Source organism: Argentina silus, assembly GCF_951799395.1.
Source record: "Argentina silus genome assembly, chromosome: 6".
NCBI lineage: Eukaryota > Metazoa > Chordata > Actinopteri > Argentiniformes > Argentinidae > Argentina > Argentina silus.
The window spans coordinates 6,534,422-6,555,593 of record NC_139660.1 but is presented as its reverse complement, the minus strand read 5'-3'; the positions used below and the strand labels follow the sequence as shown (position 1 = coordinate 6,555,593).

General features: G+C 46.7%; 1 protein-coding gene across 5 annotated transcripts in view; it reads left to right on the top strand.

Annotated features, from left to right (window-relative positions):
• The window catches only part of LOC310806384 (myosin IXB), a 50,469-nt gene that overhangs the window by 7,105 nt on the left and 22,192 nt on the right, over window positions 1-21,172 (top strand). For all 5 annotated transcript variants that reach the window (XM_083672457.1, XM_083672458.1, XM_083672456.1 and 2 more), the window contains exons 2-7: window positions 7,354-8,290; window positions 16,756-16,850; window positions 18,736-18,798; window positions 19,776-19,875; window positions 20,489-20,589; window positions 20,832-20,961. In XM_083672457.1, the coding sequence (XP_083528583.1) occupies window positions 7,427-8,290; window positions 16,756-16,850; window positions 18,736-18,798; window positions 19,776-19,875; window positions 20,489-20,589; window positions 20,832-20,961 (1,353 nt within the window). In that variant the 5' untranslated portion in view covers window positions 7,354-7,426. The remainder of the gene's footprint in view (window positions 1-7,353; window positions 8,291-16,755; window positions 16,851-18,735; window positions 18,799-19,775; window positions 19,876-20,488; window positions 20,590-20,831; window positions 20,962-21,172) is intronic.

Genomic DNA, 21,172 nt, shown 5'->3' with positions numbered 1-21,172 from the left:
TCTCCACACCATGTGGGTTGTGCCCTGAAATCTCCTCTCTCTCCCTCTCTCCTCTCTCTCCCTCTATCCTCTCTCTCCGCCTCTCTCTCTCTCTCTCTCTCTCCCTCTATCCTCTCTCTCCGCCTCTCTCTCTCTCTCTCTCTCCCTCTCTCCTCTCTCTCCGCCTCTCTCTCTCTCTCTCTCTCTCCCTCTATCCTCTCTCTCCGCCTCTCTCTCTCTCTCTCTCTCTCCTCCTCTCCTCAGCCAGTGGCATCTGGACTGAGTTACTGGAGCTGTGCCACATGTGAGGCAACGGGGGGCAGGGGAGAGATGCGGGGGGGCAGGGGAGGGATGTCGGGGGTCAGAGCTGGGGTAGCTGTAGCCAGGCCTGTTGGATTACCGACCTGCTGTGTAAATTACACAAAGAAGGATTTTATTGAGCTGCGACTAAAATTGGTGTTGAATTCCCACAGGAGCAGAGGTAGAGGAAAGGTCTGTTACATCTGCAGGTCATGATCTGGTTACATGTTGTGCAAACACATATCCTGCACATGTCCACACAGTTGGTTACCAAACAGACCCTCTTCTCGACCTGGAAGCCTTTTTGATAAACGTGAGGCCACGGCCACCTATTAGGGTTGCACGAGGACAGACGCTACTGGCTAGTTGTTCTTCACGCATGACATTGATTCCAATGTCAGATCAATACAATGCATTCAGATGACAGTATTGATTATCATGCAAAGGCAGAGCCATAGGCTAGGCTGTATGCAACAAAAAAAAAAAAGTTTGGCCCACTTTAGATCTGGACTCCATATCGACGCCTTTTAGCATTTTAGTCACCCATTGATGAAAAATAGGCCTCACTCCCCTGTTGTAGTTGTGGTATTTCCACTGGTCTTCGCACGAATGTTCTCTCTTTTATTTCTTGCCTGTCAGTGTCAGCTCATGAATAAGGCAATATCTACCAGTTGGGGATTCCTGCTATTCTCCTCTGTTCAAACTAAAGAAAGAAAGAAATAAAGAAGTAGCAGATGCTCTTAACATCACGTTTTATTGTTCATTGCTCACCAGGCTTATGGGAGACGCGTGTGTGTGTGTGTGTGTGTGTGTGTGTGTGTGTGTGTGTGTGTGTGTGTGTGTGTGTGTGTGTGTGTGTGTGTGTGTGTGTGTGTGTGTGTGTGTGTGTGTGTGTGTGTGTGTGTGTGTGTGTGTGTGTGTGTGTGTGTGTGTGTGTGTGTGCTTGTGCGTGCGTGCCTCCTCTTTTTCCTGGCCCCTTGAGTTCTCTCTACCGGGCACGTCTGCTAGAAGACTTAGACTAAGTCTCCAATTGAGGTGTTCCTTTAAACAAAGGAAGTGTTTCTGTTTCAGCCACATGCTCCACTGGGAGGGCTCTCTTTCATTCAAGCCCGCACTGCTCTGGTTGCATCTGCACCCTATAAAGGGCCTGAGGCTGATTTACCACTGGGCCCTTGTCTTTGTGCCTGCCTGCCTGCCTGCCTGCCTGGGGGACAATGTGTTGCTTGGCCCAGGGCCAGCTCTGCTGCTCATCCCTCAGGCTAGCCTAGCCCTGCTGATAGACCCCTCAATGGACCTCGTCTCCTCTTCCCCGAGAGGAGGTGGAGCTGGTCGGCTGTAAGATATACTACTCATCCTCTGAGAGAGACGGCGATAGAGTGGCCTCTTAGCCAATTCTGACGTCATTCTTAATGGGAAACCTAGCCTAATAATACTGTAACACACTCATGGGACACTCTATTACAAGCTTAGTCTCTCTCTCTCCCTCTCTCTCTTCCTCTCCCCCTCTCCCTACCTCTCCATCTCTCTCTTCCTCTCCCCCTCTCAGTCCTGTCTAGTTGAAAGGGAATGTTGGGAGACCAGACCCCACTCACCATCATCCACTTCCTGGGGGATGGGTGTGTTTGTGTGTGTGACGTTGAGTGTCGGGGGTTAATGTGCAGACGCCTTCATTGGTCTGGGTGTCTCACTAATGGCTCGTTCACTTCCTGCCAGTAGTCACCCAGCCAGCCAGCCAGCCAGCCTGTGGCTCAGCTCTGACTGGATCCCTCTGTGTTCTAGAACCATGATGACAGTCAGTCGTCTGCGCTGCACAACTCTGACTAATCCAGCGGAACACTCGTAATCTCAAGGCTGTCAAACTGAGTGAGGTCATAAAGCCCTGAACAACAACTGGACACACGCTCACTGAGCACTTTATTAGGAACACCTCTACACCTTCTCATGGTGGTGTAATGGTGTGGGGAAGGTTTTCTTAGCACACTTTGGGCGCGTTAATACCCATCAATCATCGCTTGAATGCCACAGCCTATTTGAGTATTGTTGCTGACCAATGCGCATCCCTTCAGGGCCACAATTTACCCATCTTCTAATGGCTACTTCCAGCATAATAATGCACCACGTCACAAAGCAAAAGTCGTCTCAAACTGGAACCGGATCTGAATCCAAAGAACACCTTTGAAAGGGCACCTGAAGAATCTGTCATAATGGACCAGAATCTCAAAGGAGTGTTGTGGAATCAATGCCGCGAAGAATTGAGGCTGTTTTGAGAGCAAAGGGAGGCCCTACCCAGTATTTAGTATCATGGTCCTAATAAAGTGCTCAGCGGGTGTATATAGTATATCCTCTGTGTCTCAACAGTATGGCACTCCAGGCTGTGTTCCTGCTCCACTCCAGGGTGGGGTTTATGACTCTCCATTTGGAGAGGGGTGAGTAAGACGGCAAAGTTGGCCTCACAGTCGTGCCAAAAGGGATCCGTTATGACGAAGACTGGGTTAGGTGGAAGTGTTTTGTTTTATTGCCTGTCCCACATTTGAATTGTTTTTAAATTCTCGTTTCCAAAAACACACTTTTGATTTCCATCACATAACTAAGTTTCTTATGGGACTTTTAGTTGTATGTGCCTTCAATAAAGCAAGTGTGTGTGTGTGTGTGTGTGTGTGTGTGTGTGTGTGTGTGTGTGTGTGTGTGTGTGTTTTTTAAGTCTGTCCTCATGATAAAAAAAGCCATTGCTGTTAGTGTTGAGTGTGAAGCTCACTGAAATATTAGTCACACATTCGAAGGGATGTTTCCCAATGGTCCTTCCCTGAAGGCATAGAATTGAAAAGCCATAGCAAATTACCCTGTGATGTGTGCTGGAAATGTGTGGTCCTCCACAGGATGGCCTAGTTCACAGAGAATTTCTCCTGGGTGCTCTAACCATAACAAGATCATAACAAGATCATGAGACAGTTATCCTCTTTTTGTTGAGTTTTAGCTAGGCCTTATTGTTAACGACCAATTTAAGCACAAAGTAGTCTCTTTAAACTCCCAAAAGGTTAGAGGAATAATTAGATTTAGGCGTATTCTCTTTGACCATTTTAGAGGGGGTGGGGGGTACCTTTTTAATATTTTGATTTGTTTAAGTAGCTTGTTAGTCTTTAATTCCTCCTCTGCCAACCATAAGCTGCTAAAGGCCCAGGCTTAGCCTCGACCAACCAGACGATCCCTGGATCCATTATCTCTATCTGTGGAATTCCGGAATTCCGAAAGATGATTTCTCAAGAGTTCCGCAGCGTCTGCTTTGATGGTGCCACTCTGAGACCTCTCACGCAGGGCTTTACGTCTTTGTGCTTTGAAGCTGCCTAGTGTGGACATCAGTAGAAAGAGTTAAACGGAGATCTAAACCAGACCGGCTCATAATGGAGGATAATGATAATGCTGTTTTTTGTGGTCCCAGTATTTTTGCATGCCGTGGCATTTTATTGGGCTGGATTTCTGGGGTTGTGGTCAACTATCGAGTCATTGACTGACAACTGTTTTGTAGCTCCGTTTCCCCTCTCGAATGCAACCTAAATGATCCCAGAGTGTTTCTCACTCCAAGGCAGTTCTTTTAACTCTCAGTGCTTGCTTCTTTAATCGCAGGTCTATCCTATTCAGGGGTATTTCAGGATATAGCCTAGGCTATGTGTAAAATAGGCCAACATTGGTTTTCTGGGTTGTTGTAAATGTACATGTACAATGGCTTGGCTCCAATGGAAGACTAATGCTTACACTGCTGTTGGCGTGTTAAACAACAATTCTCAGACTATTTTTCACATTGAAAAAGCTACCTCATGTTGAATGACACCAATGATAAACTATGGACATGCCCTCACAGTAATGGTTCTGGATCTAGTTACTTAAGCTGTGCAGTCTGCCATACAGTGATTTACGTCAGTCTCCTTTTACCTCTCTGTCTCTCTCTCTCTCTCTCGGGGTTTGTAGACAGCAGAGATACCAATGCCAAGTTTAAGTTACATGATACATTGCATTCCATGCAGAACTATACTCAGCTGTTGTCTAATGGTGGGATTTGGATCATTGTTTAACGTCAATAGTAGTTACAGCATTGTACAGTGTATTTCTTGGCCGGTTTATTCCTTTTGGATTTACTGGTACATATGCACCTCTCTCTGGGGTCTTACTTAGAGTCAGATTTCTCTAGGGTTGATCGTGGGCCAACAGCTGTGGCAGCGGGGCTTAATAAAGTATGCCCGTCTCTTCCGGTCAAACAGGGAAGAGGAGAACAGTGGCATCAACTCTAGCCTGCCAGGCTGAACACAATAACCCCTGTCTGACACTGTCAGCTTGTTGGTGGAGGGAGGCTGGCTGGGAAAGTGTGTGTGTGTGTGGGTGTGTGTGTGTGAGTGTGTGAGTGTGATAAGATTAACCGCTACTGTACCTCGATTGGAAAGCTACACTCGCATCATAATAGAGCATCTGCTCAGGACTTCCTTCTGCAGACCCAATATAATAATGACTCAGTTCTCCAAACTGCTTATTCCTGTCAGTTTTGTTTAGATCACATTCTATGGACTTCACCTAAAGTTTTAGAGCGGTACAGCTCGCTGGCCTATCGCTAGGTTGTTCCGGTGACAGGCAGTGGTAATTGGGTTAGGGTTAGCCTACCTAGTCCCACATGACCAATAATAATGGTGCTAGCCTAGAACCATAGAGATCCATTTCCATGGCTGGAATTCCCCTTGAGGATGGCATCGCTTTCTTTGACCTTTTGCCTGATGTTGCCTGTGTGATGACCCGGGCACTATTGTGGAATGGGGATTTCCTTTTTCTTTAGAAAATGGTATGACTTTCAGGTGGTTTGCGGGGGAAACTGGACAGAACTGTGTTGGTTTCTGGTTGTAGGTTAAATGTAGGTCTTGACATTGACGTTTCTATACGTGTGTCAGTCATGTGATTCATGGCACTCAGGAAGCTTTGGAGTTTCCTCTTCTATTTTTAAGCCGGTCATAAAGAGCTGCCAAGCTATGAGATGTTTAGTTTCACTTCTCTCAGGAAATCAGTGATATCCTTGAGTTTGCACTTTGCAGCCAGAACAGGCTCTCCAGTGTGTCTGCTAATTGAATGTTTAGGGCTGTATAATGTAGTAGTGGTCTGGTACTGGAGCTTAGCCAGGGTGGAAATTGAATCATCCATAAATGAGAAGATGACACGGATAGATGTGTGTTTAGGCCTAGATGTTGAAGTTGAACTGTCTTCTTGGCACAGAGGTCTTTAGTTTAGTGTGTGTGTGTGTGTGTGTGTGTGTGTGTGTGTGTGTGTGTGTGTGTGTGTGTGTGTGTGTGTGTGTGTGTGTGTGTGTGTGTGTGTCACGTAACAGCAATGCACTGTAGCCTAGAAAAATGAGTCCACATCATTTACATTTATGAATTGAGGTTGTTTTGAGAGCAAAGGGAGGCCCTACCCAGTATTTGTATAGTGTTCCTAATAAAGTACTCAGTGAGTGTATATGCCATTTAGCTGACGCTTTACATTGCAGTGAGTGCCTACATTTTTCAGTATATATGGTCCCGGCGGGAATCGAAACCCCAACCTAAGCGTTGTTAGCGCCATGCTCTACCAACTGAGCCACAGAGGACAATAGGGGAATTATCATAGGATACAACATGATTAGAAACGCACTTGAGGCTGTTTTTAGTTGCAGTAAAACCTGAGAAACTGGATATACCTGTAAATATAGGCAAGTTTGTATCCTGAGCATGATGTGCATCAGATTATATCCGGGATCACACCATAAGAGTGGCGTGAGAATGAAACTGAACCATCTACACAGCCAGTGTGCGGGTATTCTCCTCTCATGTACAGTACAGTCCACTAACTTCTAAAAAGTCATCACTCACAGTGGCCAACCTGTGATTCACAGTGATGAACTGCGCCACTGTTTGAATTAGAAAACGTTCTGTGAAAACCCTGTATGCAGGGTAATCCTACTCCCGCATATGCCTAGTCATTGTTCAGCCTTCCTCCGGCTTAGTTTACGTCGAAGACGGTTTGTGTTTAGATTGTCTCCATGGCGATGATGTTTACACTTAGCATGTCTGTGGCTTTGTAAACCCAGTCCTAGAGATGTGTCTTTTACATGAGGTGTGGGACTACAGAGGTCTCCTCTGCATCATCTAACTATAACTCTGTGACCACATCTTCCTCTGCAGCTCACCAACTAGACCTTACACCGACGTAAGACTGATGATGAAGAAGACAACTCAGACAAATTAAACTAAAGAAAACCCGCTGACTAAAATGGTCTCTTTACCTCAAGCTATATACAGGATGGCCAGTCTGGTCACAAACACGAAAGGATCCATCATGTATTCATTATGGATCCCATTAAAATGGGTTAGGGTTAGGGTTAGGCCTAACCCTAACCCTAACCCTAATCCTAAATGTCTTTTGTATCGAGGCCTTTACCACAGCTGCTCATTGCACACAAACATGTGACTCAGCATGTCACCATAATCTATTCCAGAAGTGATTAGCATGAGCAAAGAAGATGTTTAATCTATGATCTGTAGAAATATGTTTTAATGATATTACTTGGGCATTTAATAACAGGGAAGGATTTATGATCCCCTCAATGTTATTTACAGTATGTACATTGCTTCATTTGAGTAGTTTAAAGGATTTTTTCTAATCCACTGGTTTTCATGGTTTCACATTTCCACGCTTTAGCTTTTAGTCCAAGACAAACAATGATGTTTAGTTCACACATGTCCAGAATGTGAAATCCCAAGGCCTACTTCTCGAGAGTAGCTTTGCCTGTCGTCTGTGAAACCTTTGTTTAAAAAAATAAATAAAAATACAGGCATATTGCAAATGTGACAGACTGTTTTGGCCTTTACCAAACTGTAATGCCCAAATGGAAAATCTCAATGTTTGTCAGTACGATGAATCTTATTGTACGTTTCATGACTTTAGATACCCTGCACTGGTGCTGTCTATGAAGATGTGGCTAGCTCTGCATCCTACTGTGTACTGGTGGATTTCATTCAGATGTGTATGCTAATGCTCACTGTTATTGTTTCTCTCCCCCCCCAGGTGCTGTCTGGTGAGAGAGCAGCAGCAGCAGGCAGTGCGTGAGGCATGCTGAAGCGACTCTCCCTGCCTCAGAATGAGTGTCAGAGACGGAGGCGCGGAAGCCGCGGCCGGGGCAGCTAGCCAAGACGGACCACCCCGGGCCTACGTCCTGCAGATCTACCCTCGTCTCTGTGCGGAGTCCTCAGTGCCCTGCTGCACCCTCAAGGTGTCCAAGGATGCCACGGCGGCCTCGGTCATCCAGGACACGGCCTCGTCCCTGGGCCTGGACCCCCAGAGACTATTTGTCCTGGTCGAGGTGAAGGAGTGTGGCGGGGAGGAGTGGGTTCTGGAGGCCGGAGACCTCCCCGTCCAGAGGGTACTGCTGTGGCCCCGCAAGGCCCAGGAACAGCACCCCCAGAGTGAAGGATTCTACTTCCTCCTCCAGGAGAGGAACTGCGACGGCTCCATCCGCTACGTCCACCTCCCGGCACTGTGCAGGAAGCAACAGGAGGCGAAGAGGCTGGCGGCCCGGGGCTTCCTCCCCCCACGCCAGGAGGACTTTGACGATCTCTGCAACCTCCCCGCCCTCAATGAGCTCAGCATCCTGGATAACCTCCGCAACCGCTTCCACAAGAAGAAGATCTACACCTACGCCGGGTCCATACTCATCGCCATCAACCCCTTCAAGTTTCTGCCCATCTACAACCCCAAGTACGTCAAGATGTACGAGAACCACCAGCTGGGCAAGCTGGAGCCACACATCTTCGCCATCGCTGACGTGGCATACTACGCCATGCTGAAGAAGAGGGTGAACCAGTGCATCGTGATCTCTGGGGAGAGCGGATCGGGGAAAACCCAGAGCACCAACTTCCTGATCCACTGCTTGACAGCGCTCAGCCAGAAGGGCTATGCCAGTGGGGTGGAGAGGACCATCCTGGGGGCCGGGCCCGTTCTGGAGGTGAGGAACAAGGGAGAGGAGAGTGTGTGTGTGTGTGTGTGTTCACATGCATCAGAGCATTACATTTAATTTATATAATCCTTGTCCTTGAGGCTGTAGTTGGAGAGCTCCTTTACTGTTTCTCTCATGTGACCTGACGGGGCTGTACAGAGACACTGTCATAAAAGTTGTTTTCCTCTGAAAGAAGAAATGAAAGAGAAGATGGGAAGTAGTACCCCAGACCGCTAAGGTTAACCCTTTATAAAGCCCTAGTTCCATGTATCTTGAATCATCTTCGATTAGTGGTGTTTGTTATCTTGAACAGCTGTGCAAACTTAAGCTCATGGACATACCGCAGAAAAACTCTGATAAGCTCTAGAGCTGCAGCTTTGAAAATACTATATGAAGTTGTTACAATGCTTCTGTTCAGTTGCTTTCTGTGGTCTTGAAGAGACGTGTACAAAAGCATCTTTGTGGATTGGATAGAGATGTCTTATGAGATCGCACACTGTCTGTTAACCAATGACTACTGTTCATTAAGTTGTGTTTTTGGCGAGGTAACCTGCAGTCATTGCACTTCCCCCGCACTCTCACTTTCTGAGAGAAGAGGTAGTATAGATTTCCAAGCAGGGACTTTTCTCCCCTCCAGCCTCAGCCTTACATACATACACACAGACAGACAGACAGAGAGACTGACTGACTCACTGGGGACCAACTGACTGACTCCCAGGCCTCGTGCTCGACCACAGCTCGCTGAGAGAGGAACTAAATAAACATACTGACACACATCTGCGGGCTTTCTCATGGTGAGACGCTCGAAGTTGCACCATGGATTTTGCCTCGGCCTACCTCTTTTACAGCAGAAATTGTTTCTGAAGCCAGTCTGGCCAAGTTTGCATTGTTTTTAACTGAGCAGTGGATTCCTGTTCCAAACAGATAAACTAAATATTCCTTGCATCACAAATTGTCTTGTTGTGGTGATTCCGATCAACATGATCTCCATATAATGATACATGATAACATTAGGGATTTTTATTTCCAGGCCTACAGTGCTACAAACTATGAATTGTTTTGATCGTCTCATCCCTGTGTGTGTGGAGTATTTAACCTAGTCCTCGGTCCTCAGACGGGGTCTGTCATTAGCCATGTCCCTCTCTCTTCCCTTGGGGCTGCCTGGTGTTGTCAGTGAAATCTGGGCACAGTATCTTGTGATAGTTGTGAAGCACTTCCTGTTTGAGATGTAATCTGGCTCGAGTCAGCGATCCCAGAAGCAGAGAGCTGCCTGAGGCCTATTCAGGAGGGTGCAGCATTACTGAGTGGTGCAGAAGGAAATGTATTGTGTAGATTAGAGCAACATTATGTGTCATATTGAATAGGGAATCATTCGGTAACATACACACACACACACACACACACACACACATATTGACACACCTCAATAGAATTCCCTTACATATTACACATACAGTATAATGCACATGAGCAGACAGAAACCCCACTGGTCATTGGTTGTTAATGAGTTTGCATTGTTGGCGTCTTTGGTGTTAACTAATAGGCCCCAGCTCTAATCTGGCAGCAAATCCTTCTTGCATACTTTTCTTTGTTTTATTCCTCAGTAATGTGGCTAAAAATAGATCATCAGCTAGCAAAGCCTCACCAGGAATGCAGTTTATTAGTAAAATGCAGCAATGAAAACTTATTCATGTGAGACTAGAATGAGCGTTTCTCTGCTAAATGTCAGCCAGACCATTCACTGCACTGCAGAGTGGGCTGGGGTCAGAGAATAGAGTACAGTAGCTGGCAGACATCCGTTAAGCTCTGTCTTCTTCCATGTTTCAAACGAAGCCTTGGCCCTGCAGAACAGAGACAGGGCTCTGTGGAGCGTTCAAAGGCAACAGGATGAATAGACGGTTCCTTGATGCGTCTCTCAAGTCTTTTTACATCCAAGACAACTGAAGTGATTTTCCCTTCAGTCAGCAGAGTCCTTGTGCCCTTGGCAGGCTGGTTCTGGTTCTCTCTCTCTGTCCTTACAGTTACGATCCAGACTACAACCCCAGACCTGTGGTTTGATGGGCAGACTGAGAGACTCGGATACAGGCCCCGTGAAATAACCCAGACCCAATTCCCACGGGCCGTAGCCACCAGGCCCAGTGGCTCCATCCGGGCTCGCTACGACAGCCTTACCAGCCCTCAACCCAGCAGCGCAGTCCCTGGCCTGGAACACACTCTTACGGAAGGCTCTGGAACTTTGTGCAGAAGGCCAATGTTCTCTGAATAAACCCCCCTCAAGATGGCTGACATGTGTACAAAGGAAGCTAAAATTCCTTAGAAAATTATGTGTGCAGTATTTTCTCCCCCATGTAGCCCTCATGGTTCCCTCTTCCAACTAATCCATTACCGACTAATGACTTTGCTACGAAAGCATTACTTCCATCTCTAGCATCGAGCTGTTGCATTGGTTCCTTGTTTCTTGGAGGCCGTCCAGGTTTGAATGGGGCAGAAGGTGAACAGTTTCCTTTCTGTCTGGTTTCTGAAGCTATAAGTGATTTTTTTCTTCAGCCCGGGTCACATTTTGAACAGATGAGATCATTGGCGTTGTAGCATTACTCTGACAGAAAGGGCTCTCTCTGTAAACTTCTGTGTGCCATATGGACTATCCCAGGCAGCAGAATCGTTTGGCTAATTTTATTACAGAATATCATATTATATTATTGACTACTATTTATTATTGTACTACTGTATACAGCATACAGCATACTCTAGAACCAAGGTCACCCCACCCCTGATTTGATTACACTCGTCAACTTTTGTTCTCATCAGCTCCAGAATTGTTTATGTACAGATACAAACACAATTCCAATTAGTATTCTAGTATTACACACAGTAGACCAGATATTTCAGACACATTCAATTTCCCACAGGTTTCTCTCTTGTCTCTCTGAATCACATTGTCAGACAACAAACTACAAAACGTGGAAGCCTGCTGGCTTTCTGAAGTTTAGAAGTTCATAACATGCATAACTGGTCCTACTGGTTCCACTGTATGGCTTTTTTCTAAGGCTGGGGCTACTCGCCTTACAGCGAAAGTCTGCTGTTCCAGGAACTACAGGAAGAGATGCCAACACTACTACTAGTACGACTACTACTACTACTAGTACTAGTACGACGACACATTTTTTTATCAGTCAATCATGACTTCTTTTTTTATCTTTTTTTTTAATGCAGTGCAAGAGATTTTTTAATTTGAGGTTTTGTCTTTTAATGAGGTTTGAGGTCATATTGTTTTGATGCCTTTGTTGTTCAAAGGAAAGACTTTACTTGACTTTACCTGGAATCTAGATTCATCAAAGGGCGATATCAGTACACAATCTCTGCCACTGCCAGTCATGTCGTGTTGTGAAGGTGCTGTTCTCACGGTACGCCAGCATTAGCTATAGGCTCAGAGACCCTCAAACCAACCCTGCTAATCTTGCAGAAGCTAGAGTGTTGGATTATAGGGCCCGTAGAATTAGAATTCACATAGTTGGCATTCCAAATTAATGTCCTTGATGAGTGTACCAAATTTCCATGGTCTTTGAATTCTATTTCTATGATATGGCCTGCCTCTCATTGGCATATTTGCAGGTATTTGCAAAACGGCTTCCTTATCCCTCTGCTGTAGAGGATGTAGCACTGCATCTCCTTTAAGCTCTCTGCTAGCCAGACCATGACATCATGATGGATCAAATAGCAGCTCTGTAGGTTTCTGCCCTCGGCTCAGGAAACTAGCTGCTACCCACCGCTGCTCCTCCCCTTGCCTCAAGTCTCAGGCCTAGCCTTGCTTTTTAATCCTTCCTCTTTCCTTGAAGTATACACTGCTCTGACAGGACCTGATTGGTGAAAGCAATGCAGTGGAGAGCTTGCTTTGACCATTCCAATCATCATAAAATCAGTGATACTTCAAAGAAGGGCGGATGGTGTGAAGCATTTTCAAAGCATTGAACAGGGCCACACAGACTTATAGCTCTCAGACAGGAACTTCCTATCGGCCGGAACTCTCCTACAGGAAGTGCTCGGCTAGCTGCCGGAGCCACCCTCGCCATTGGCCAATCGTCTCGGAGGGGTGTCGACAGACGCAGCATTGCTGGTCAGGAAGTCTAGAGGAGTAGTGGTTGTGTTGTGTGGCTATTGTTTATCTCCCAGCCCTAGCCTCCTCCTTGGATATATTTGGCCAGGCTGGGTGCCCGGTGTCACTGCGAGTGTGGGAAACACGTGCCCTTGAATGACACAATGGCGGGTCTCCAGGAAGACCAGTCCTATGGGCCATTCATCAGCAGATTAGTTACTGAGGACTCGATGGACATTATAGGCCTAGATCATTGCCATTATTTCAGTGCGCATGGGCTGTGTCTTGGTTCAGGGGTTGAATAGGTCTTAAGGTCGAAAACCTTGAGTCAGAAACATCCCTCTATTTCGTGGCAATAATCACTCATAAGAAACAAACTGTCTGACCGGTGACCGCTAAGCGACTGTGATTCCTACAATATAAGAGTACTGGACGAAACAGCACGCAACAGGCCAGTCGTAGGTCTATTCATGGCCTTGGCCACACAGCCTGTGTTTTGATGTGGTGCCCTGCCTGCCCTCCCTGGGTGTGGCTACTTGAAATGGGTCCAGTCTGGTGAACCAGGACATTGGAGTGATATAGGAGACTGCCCTGTTGCCCTGACTGCTGTACACAGCACGCGAATATGTGTCTGTCCTCTCCTCTGCAGCAGATGCATATTGAAGTGATTAAACTGAACTGGATATCGCTTCTATCCATTTTCTTTTCCCTATTTCCCCCGAGCTGACACACAACTCCTCCTCTTTGTTTATTTTCCGTTCAAGACAAATGAGTGCCGCTCACCCTGTCATGGGTGATGATTACAGATGTCTGTTTTTAACGGGTTTTTACTGAATTGATGGTATTGTTACTTCTTTCTGTCATGATTTCTGTACAGTCATCCTCACAAGGTCCCTCGGGATAGTATTGGGCCCCCCTTCAGCACCCCTTCAGCACTGCCTAACACCATACATACACTATATATACAGTCTGTGACAAATAATAGCATCACCCTGCTGATCCCTCTCTTTTTTGGGGGCAGAATTCACTTCATATTACTGAAACTATCACAGCTCAGTTAAGCTTAGTCTGGTTAGGTTATTGAGTTGACTTGCGGTCAGCAAGGCCAAACATAATGAAGATGCTGTTATGGAGGCAGTTTGTATTATTGTTATCTCATAATTCATGCGCACTGAAAAAAGCTGTCAAACCTCAAAACGCGTCCAACCCTAAATTATTAATTAAAACTTAACAATCGGAGTGTTGTCCATAGTTTCCATCCGTCCTATGTTATTCTAAGTGGATCCAGCAGCCTAACAGTACTTTTTGATTAAGATTGTACACGTTGTTCCTTATAATTCATGGCAGTTTATATTTAACCATCATGTGAATTCCCAACAGCAGCACTTATTGCATTAAAGACAATAGTAGCCAGTAGTGTTTACTGTACATTGTAATTGAGAGTCTAGTTAACTTTATAAACTACCACTGGTTTTATAGTGTTACAGAGTAAGTGCTCTGCTCAGAATTCTGCCTACAGTTAAAGGTTGAATACATAGGAAGGATCAAGTGTGATTGTTGTTGAGGTTGTGTTTGGATGAATGTGGGAATTCTTGTTTTCAGCAACGTACGGTAGGTAGGAATCCTCCTTTGTGAATCTGTCCAAGTTCTTGCCCTGAGGTGACAGTGCCTTGCAGGCAGGCTGGAAACTAGCTAGCAGCGATGCTGGAAACAATAGACAGTCATTTAACCCAACCACCCTATTAGAATGTGAAAGATCCAATATTATTTATTTATTTTCACCTTGTCCTTTCCAGCACTGTTGCATCTACTATAGTGGATGTGTAAACAAGATAGAGAGAGATCAGTTCAGCTGCTCTTGGAGGACAACGGTGTATATAAAACACACTCTGCTCGGTTCAGCTCAGTAATGTGGGTCAGGGTTAGAAGTAGTAGTTGGTGTCTTCGGCGGCCCGCTGAGAGTGAATGGAGATCTGAGACGCGGTCAGGACCCTTTGTTGTTGTAGTGGAAATATACAGGGGAGATGCTTGCCAGGGAACACCAGAGAAAGGAACCAGTCAAGACAGGCCAACATGTCATGAAACACTCACACTCACACACACACACACACACACACACATATACACACATATACACACATACACACACACACACACACACACACACGCACATATACACACATACACACACACACACACACACACACACACACACACATATACACACATACACACACTGCGCACCACAGATTCCTGCTCCTTTTTCCTCTCACTCTTTGTCAATTCCCTACCACTGCTCCCCGCTCTCTTTCTTTTTCTCTCTCTCTCTCTCTCTCTCTGCTTCTACCTTTCATCCTCTACTGTACCTTTACTGTTCATCCCCATCGCTCTCTCTCTCTCTTTCACAAACATGGGGGTAGACTAAAGGTTTTATAGCACTAATATGGAGATTAGGTGACTGGTTTCCATGGCCCCTGCTTGGAGAACGGTTGAGCCACTTCCTCATACCTGGTGTGCCTCACAACCAATCACAAAGACCGTAGAGGGGCATGTTTGAATATGAATGGTGCTGTGGTACGCTTAGCATTCCCACCACACTGGAGGGGCCAGGCTCAGAGGAACGTTCCCAGGGTCCGCTAGGCTCCACCCTGGGACGACACTGGGACAACACTGGGCGGCTTTGAGACGGATGTATGGTCAATGCCAGCTCATGGCCCAGTGTCAATGGCAACCCCCCCCCCCCCCCCCCACACACACACACACACACACATGCACCCCCCAGCAATAGAATACTGCGTTCTCTGAGGTGAGCTGGACTCCAACAGTAAGCCCTGTGGTGGGTGGGAAGGAGGAGTCTAAGGCTGTGTCTCAACAGGTCCTGGTTAGACAACATGACCCTGGCCATGGATGATGACATCAGACGGCCCTTTCTCAACTGTCAACTCCTGCCTCTGTTGCTTTGCTATTTTCTGCCCAGTTTGATAGTGTAGTTATTTTGGGTGTAAAACTGACTCCAAAAAAATTTCTTCTGATACAAGTAGCGCTCAGTCAGAGGCTGAAGTTCCGATGGAGGTTTTGGGCTCATGAATTGAGATAACAGTGAACTGAAGGAAAGAAAAGAAAGGACATAATACAGGCATGGCAAGTCTATTGGAGTAGTGTAATGGAAATGGGTCAACGGTTCACTGTAAGGAATCTTAATCAGACTCCCTCTGTGAGACCCCCCTACACACACACACACACACACACACACACACACACACACACAGCCCCCCCTCGAAACCCGCCCAGCCACCACTGTATCCAATTCAGACTGCAACTGGTGCTGCAGCACAATGTGGCTCCTATTTAATATGCACTGAGTCAACTTCCCCCGTGGCTGCCTTTTGTCGTGTGTGTGTGTGTGTGTGTGTGTGTGTGTGTGTGTGTGTGTGTGTGTGTGTGTGTGTGTGTGTGTGTGTGTGTGTGTGTGTAGTGTGTAGTGTGTAGTGTGTGCAGTGAACAGGGCTCCCCATTCACCCGGGTGACGGGGCTCTGTGCCCCTTGTTGGGGTTGGCATTAGCCTGAGGGAGGACCGGGTCCTAGGTCTAGCACAGACCCCCAGACCCCCTCTCTCCTTCTGGGTCTGACACAGACCCCCAGACCCCCTCTGTCCTCCTGGGTCTAACACAGACCCCCTCTCTCCTTCTGGGTCTAACACAGACTCCCATCTTTCATCACACTGGCCTGCTGTCAGCCCCTGGGTGGCAGATGGGCAGGGAGGGAAGGAGAGGGGGATAGAGATAAGGAGAGAGGAGGTTGGTTCTGGGTAGAGAGGAAAGGATATGAGTGAAGGGATTAGGGAGGGAAGGGTGGAGGAGGGGAGGTGGACAACCAGCTACAGATGGTTTTAGCTCACCCCCATCCCTCCCTCCCTTCCATCCCCCCTCTCTCTCAGCTGCTGTTTTCATCTAGTTGTTGACTTCTGGACTCCTGAGGTCACTGTGTTGTCTTTGAGGTGATTTGTTGTTGTTGTTCTGGTTGACAGTGTTGAAAGCCCTGATAACCATGTTTGTTGTTATTACCTTATTCACTAGAAAATAAAGGAATATACATTAAAAATAAAGAAGAGAGAGATTAAAAGCATAAAGAAAAGAAGAGAATAATATAATAATATATGCCATTTAGCTGACGCTTTTATCCAAAGCGACTTACATTGCAGTGAGTGCATACATTTTTCAGTATATATGGCCCCAGCAGATAACTGGAAACCTACACAAAACCACAACCTAAGCGTTGTTAGCGCCATTCTCTACCAACTGAGCCACAGAGGACCACAAAAAAGAAAAAAAGACATTGCAATGACATTACTCTTCCCTGTCCTCTCTCTTTTCCTTTCCAGGCGTTTGGGAATGCCAAGACGGCCCACAACAACAACTCCAGCCGCTTCGGGAAGTTCATCCAGGTCAACTACCTGGAGAGCGGGGTGGTGAGAGGGTGAGTACTGACCTGTGTGTGTGTGTGTGTGTGTGTGTGTGTGTGTGTGTGTGTGTGTGTGTGTGTGTGTGTGTGTGTGTGTGTGTGTGTGTGTGTGTGTGTGTGTGTGTGTGTGTGTGTGTGTGTGTGTGCGCACGCGCGCCACATGAATACACTCAGGACTTTCCATTGCAACACGTCCCCCACAACCACTCTGACACACCGCCTCAGAAGCGACATCAAGTCGCTTGCGGGTGTTAGAGGAACCTCCAATCGACAGACTGGGTTATTGCCATCAGACCATACAAGGCCAGTGAGATGTACTGCTGTGGGTTGGCTTCTGTACTGATCCCTGGTTGACGGCCTGTCTAGCCTAGTAACCCTGCAGTTCAGCCCCCTCCCTCTCCCTGCAGTCTCTCTGGTTACAGCCTGCGTCACAGTTTGGTCAACTCTGTCACTTCCTCACCCACAGAGGAAGAGACTACTCGCTACTCAGAAAACTAAAAATAAAGAAAACATATTTAAAAAATTCAACATTAATGCTCTCGGATGCCACAGTAAATACTGCATGAGCATAAAAGAGACACAAACTGGTTAGGCTAGGCCCCTAATATAGAATTATAACTTAAATTGAATTGCTTAGCCTGAGAGGGGGGGAAAGTAATTCAATAACCACAGTTGAATGTTGCTTTTTTAAACTTTGAATGTTACTGGTTGACTGTTTGATGCTTTGCAGTAGTCTGCCCCCCCCCCCTTCTCCCCATCATAAGTGCTGGTTTAGCCTGTTATGCTAGTGCTGAAGAACCAAAGCCATTGATTACAGTGGACACTGCTTACACTCTGGAGCTCTCCCCTGTTGAACAAAGGCAGACTGTCTGCTTATTCGAGAGAGAGAGAGTGAGTGAGGGAGAGAGAGAGACACACACACACACACACACACACAGAGACACAGAATGAGAGAGGGAGAGAAAGAGAGATTGCAGCCAAGGCCAGTCCATCAGTCTGGATATAGAGGGGATTACAAAGGGAAACCCTGGGACTACCGCTCCTCTCTGGGATGTTTTCATTGTCATTCACTGCAGTGTGTCTGCCTGGCTGGCTCTCTGTGTAGCTAATGCCTATATGGAAATGGTTTTCACTGTATCAGAATAACATGGGGATGTCTAGAGTGATATAGAATACTCTGTGTGTGTGTGTGTGTGTGTGTGTGTGTGTCTGTCCCTCCCTCCCTCCCTCCCTCCCTCTCTCCCTCTCACCCCAGGATTACCTGTTGATAGATATCTAGTCAGTAGCCCCCCTAGGCCTGGCTGTGATAATGCAATAGTGCACATTCCAGCCTGTGCTGTATATTAGATCAGTTTCTAAAGGAGACACAAAGGACCTGTTTCCATAATGCCCAGCACTGGGCTTCCTATCTGCCTGGAGCTAGCCTAGGGCAGACTAATGTAGACTGATGTGCCATGGCCATCGCCCTGACACTCCTTCCCTATTCTTAGGGCGTCACCAAGCAGAAAGGTTGGCTTCAACGTGTTTTTTTTTTGCATGCCTCCGTCCCCCTCGGTAGAGATTTGATTAGCTCTATATTTAAACTGTTTACTATCGTGGCTGGCTGTGCTGTTCATCGCTGTGTCACTGTGCAGCGACGCCCATATCTGGACTCTTTGTTCAGTCCTTTATTGTTCCGACCATCTGCCTTAGCCTCTGTTTCCCCTCCTCCTCCTCCTCCTCCTCCTACCCGCTAGCGACCACCCCACTTTCACATATGACCCCTGCGCACACACACACACACACACACACACACACACACACACACTGCAAAACCATGAAGTGAAAGGACCAGGCGGACTCCAGTGTCAATTGATTGATGTCCATTCTTTTTCTCTCTCTCTCTCTCTCTCTCTCTCAGGGCTGTTGTGGAGAAGTACCTCTTGGAGAAGTCTCGCCTGGTCTCCAGAGAGAAGAACGAGAGGTGAGGAGCAACAGGGGGGTTGTGACCTTTGACACTTTTAACCCCTAATGACCTGGGGGGGCCCCCTATACAAACAGAGGGAGGGTCCCCCGGGTGCCTTTGATATTCAGATAGGAACTCCGTCATAGATTTAGCCTTTGCAGCACTTAGCCTTGGACTATTGATGATGTCACCCTGAGTCTGTATACTACTGGATGTGCCAGAGACTACCATTGATTTATCCATCAACTAGTTGACTACTCGTATCTACAAACAGAGGTTTCTTTTGATATTGAGATTATAGATATTATCACTTGGGACTGCCCTTGTTGGTCTTTAGTCTGAACACTACTTGATGCGTTATCAAGTTATCCATTGACTAGTGCTCGACTACTCGTAAACGAACAGAGGGAGGTTCCACTCACCACCGTTGATACTCAGATAGCACCCCCTGCTCAGACGGCTTTTGTTATTACTCATAAGCCTATGTCTCATAACCTGTGTACGTTACTCAACTACTGTTTTCAACACACTGTCTTTCTGTGAGTCTGTGATTACAGAGCGTCTCTCCCTCGCTGTAGTAAACATGGGAGCTCATTACTCCTGTTTGGTTTTACAACAATGCCTGCTGACTTGGCCCACTGATGACTGGAAAGGCTGATGAAGTCGCGACACACTCTGTCATCTGATTGGCATGTTTCAGGCCTAGTCTCTGTGGCTGGGTGTTAATGTTAGGCTGGGTGTTAATGTTAGGCTGGGTGTTAATGTTAGGCTGGGTGTTGACTTCATATTCTAATGTTAGAAAGCCTTCAATAAGAGATGATGATTGTCACCGATACAACACAACACCCCACAACACCAAACTTCTCGAAACCCAATTGTCATTACGCCACAGAGTGAAACTAGACAGATGACATGTGACAGCTCCAACATGTTGACTAATAGTATTTGTATTTCCCAGTACTGTGTGTGCTCAGTAACTGTCTGGTCTCCTGTAGGAATTACCATGTGTTTTACTACCTGCTGGTGGGAGCTTCGGAAGAGGAACGCAAGGAGTTCAAACTGCTGCAGCCTGAAGACTACCTCTACCTCAAGCAGGTACAGTACACACCTGCACGCAGACACACACAAACACACACACACACACTCACGCACGCACACACACACACACACACACACACACACACACTCCCTACACAAACTACTACCATATCGATGATACATTGGTTTCTTGTACCATATCTCATTTCTCATTCTCTACCTCAAGTTTCAGATACAGACGAACCCACTGTCCATTCATTCCCGGATAGAAACTAGAATACATCTTGAATTCCCATGACTGAATTTCTGATCTACTCCTCTTTAATACATGAATTATATATTGACTCAGATTGCTTCTGATTCAGGGGTAGTAAACCTGGTATGCAGTGTGGTTGTGATGCAGTGCATGGCCTGCATATGCTCTCTGCTCTGTTTCCTGCCCATATGTGCATCGCATGATAATAAGGCATTCTTTGCCTCTCATCTCCTCTCTTCTCTTTCTCTCTCTCACCCTCTCTCTCTCTCTTGCTCCTCTCTCCTGTATTATCCCCCCGTCTCTTTCTCTCCCCCCTCCCCCTCTCTCTTTCCCACCTCTCTACCCTGCACACTCTTTCCTCCCCTCTCATTTCCCTCTCATCCCCTCCCTCTCCCTCCCTCTCTCCCTCTGCAGCAAAACTTTAAGATAGAAGATGAAGAAGACTTGCGTCACGACTTTGAGAGGTTACAGCAGGCTATGGAGATGGTCGGCTTCCTGTCTGCCACAAAGAAACAGTGAGTGGTGATATGGGTTAGGCCGTGGATCTACGTCTGCCCTTTGTTGATAACATACCCCAGGATTGAAATGAGTACGGTGATAGACACCAAACACTTAAATAAATCACGGTATCCCCATCAGTGTTCGGAAACCGGAATACTAATAACTTATCGGTGAGTGTTTGCAGTGGGACTGTGTGTGAGAGCTTAACCCTGTGTGTATTAAACCTTCCTACATTCTACTCTCTTGTCTTATTCAGGATATTCTCGGTGCTGTCGGCCATCTTGTACCTGGGTAACGTGACATACAGGCGTAAGTCTACGGGCCGGGATGAGGGGCTGGACGTGGGGCCTCCGGAGGTGCTCGCTACTCTCTCAGACCTGCTCAAGGTAACGTCTGCTGCTCTTCAGCTAAACAGGACAGACCAGGTGGCGGGAAATGGGCTAGAGACCAAAATAGAACTGAAACCTCTTGTTCCTGCCTAAATAATTCCAGAGCAGGCTACCTCCTGCCCTCAATGAATCATTGCCTTTTTTCTATGCTGCGGATGACGTAACCAGAATTATGAATAAGTTATGAGTGTCTAACCTCTTATGAGTG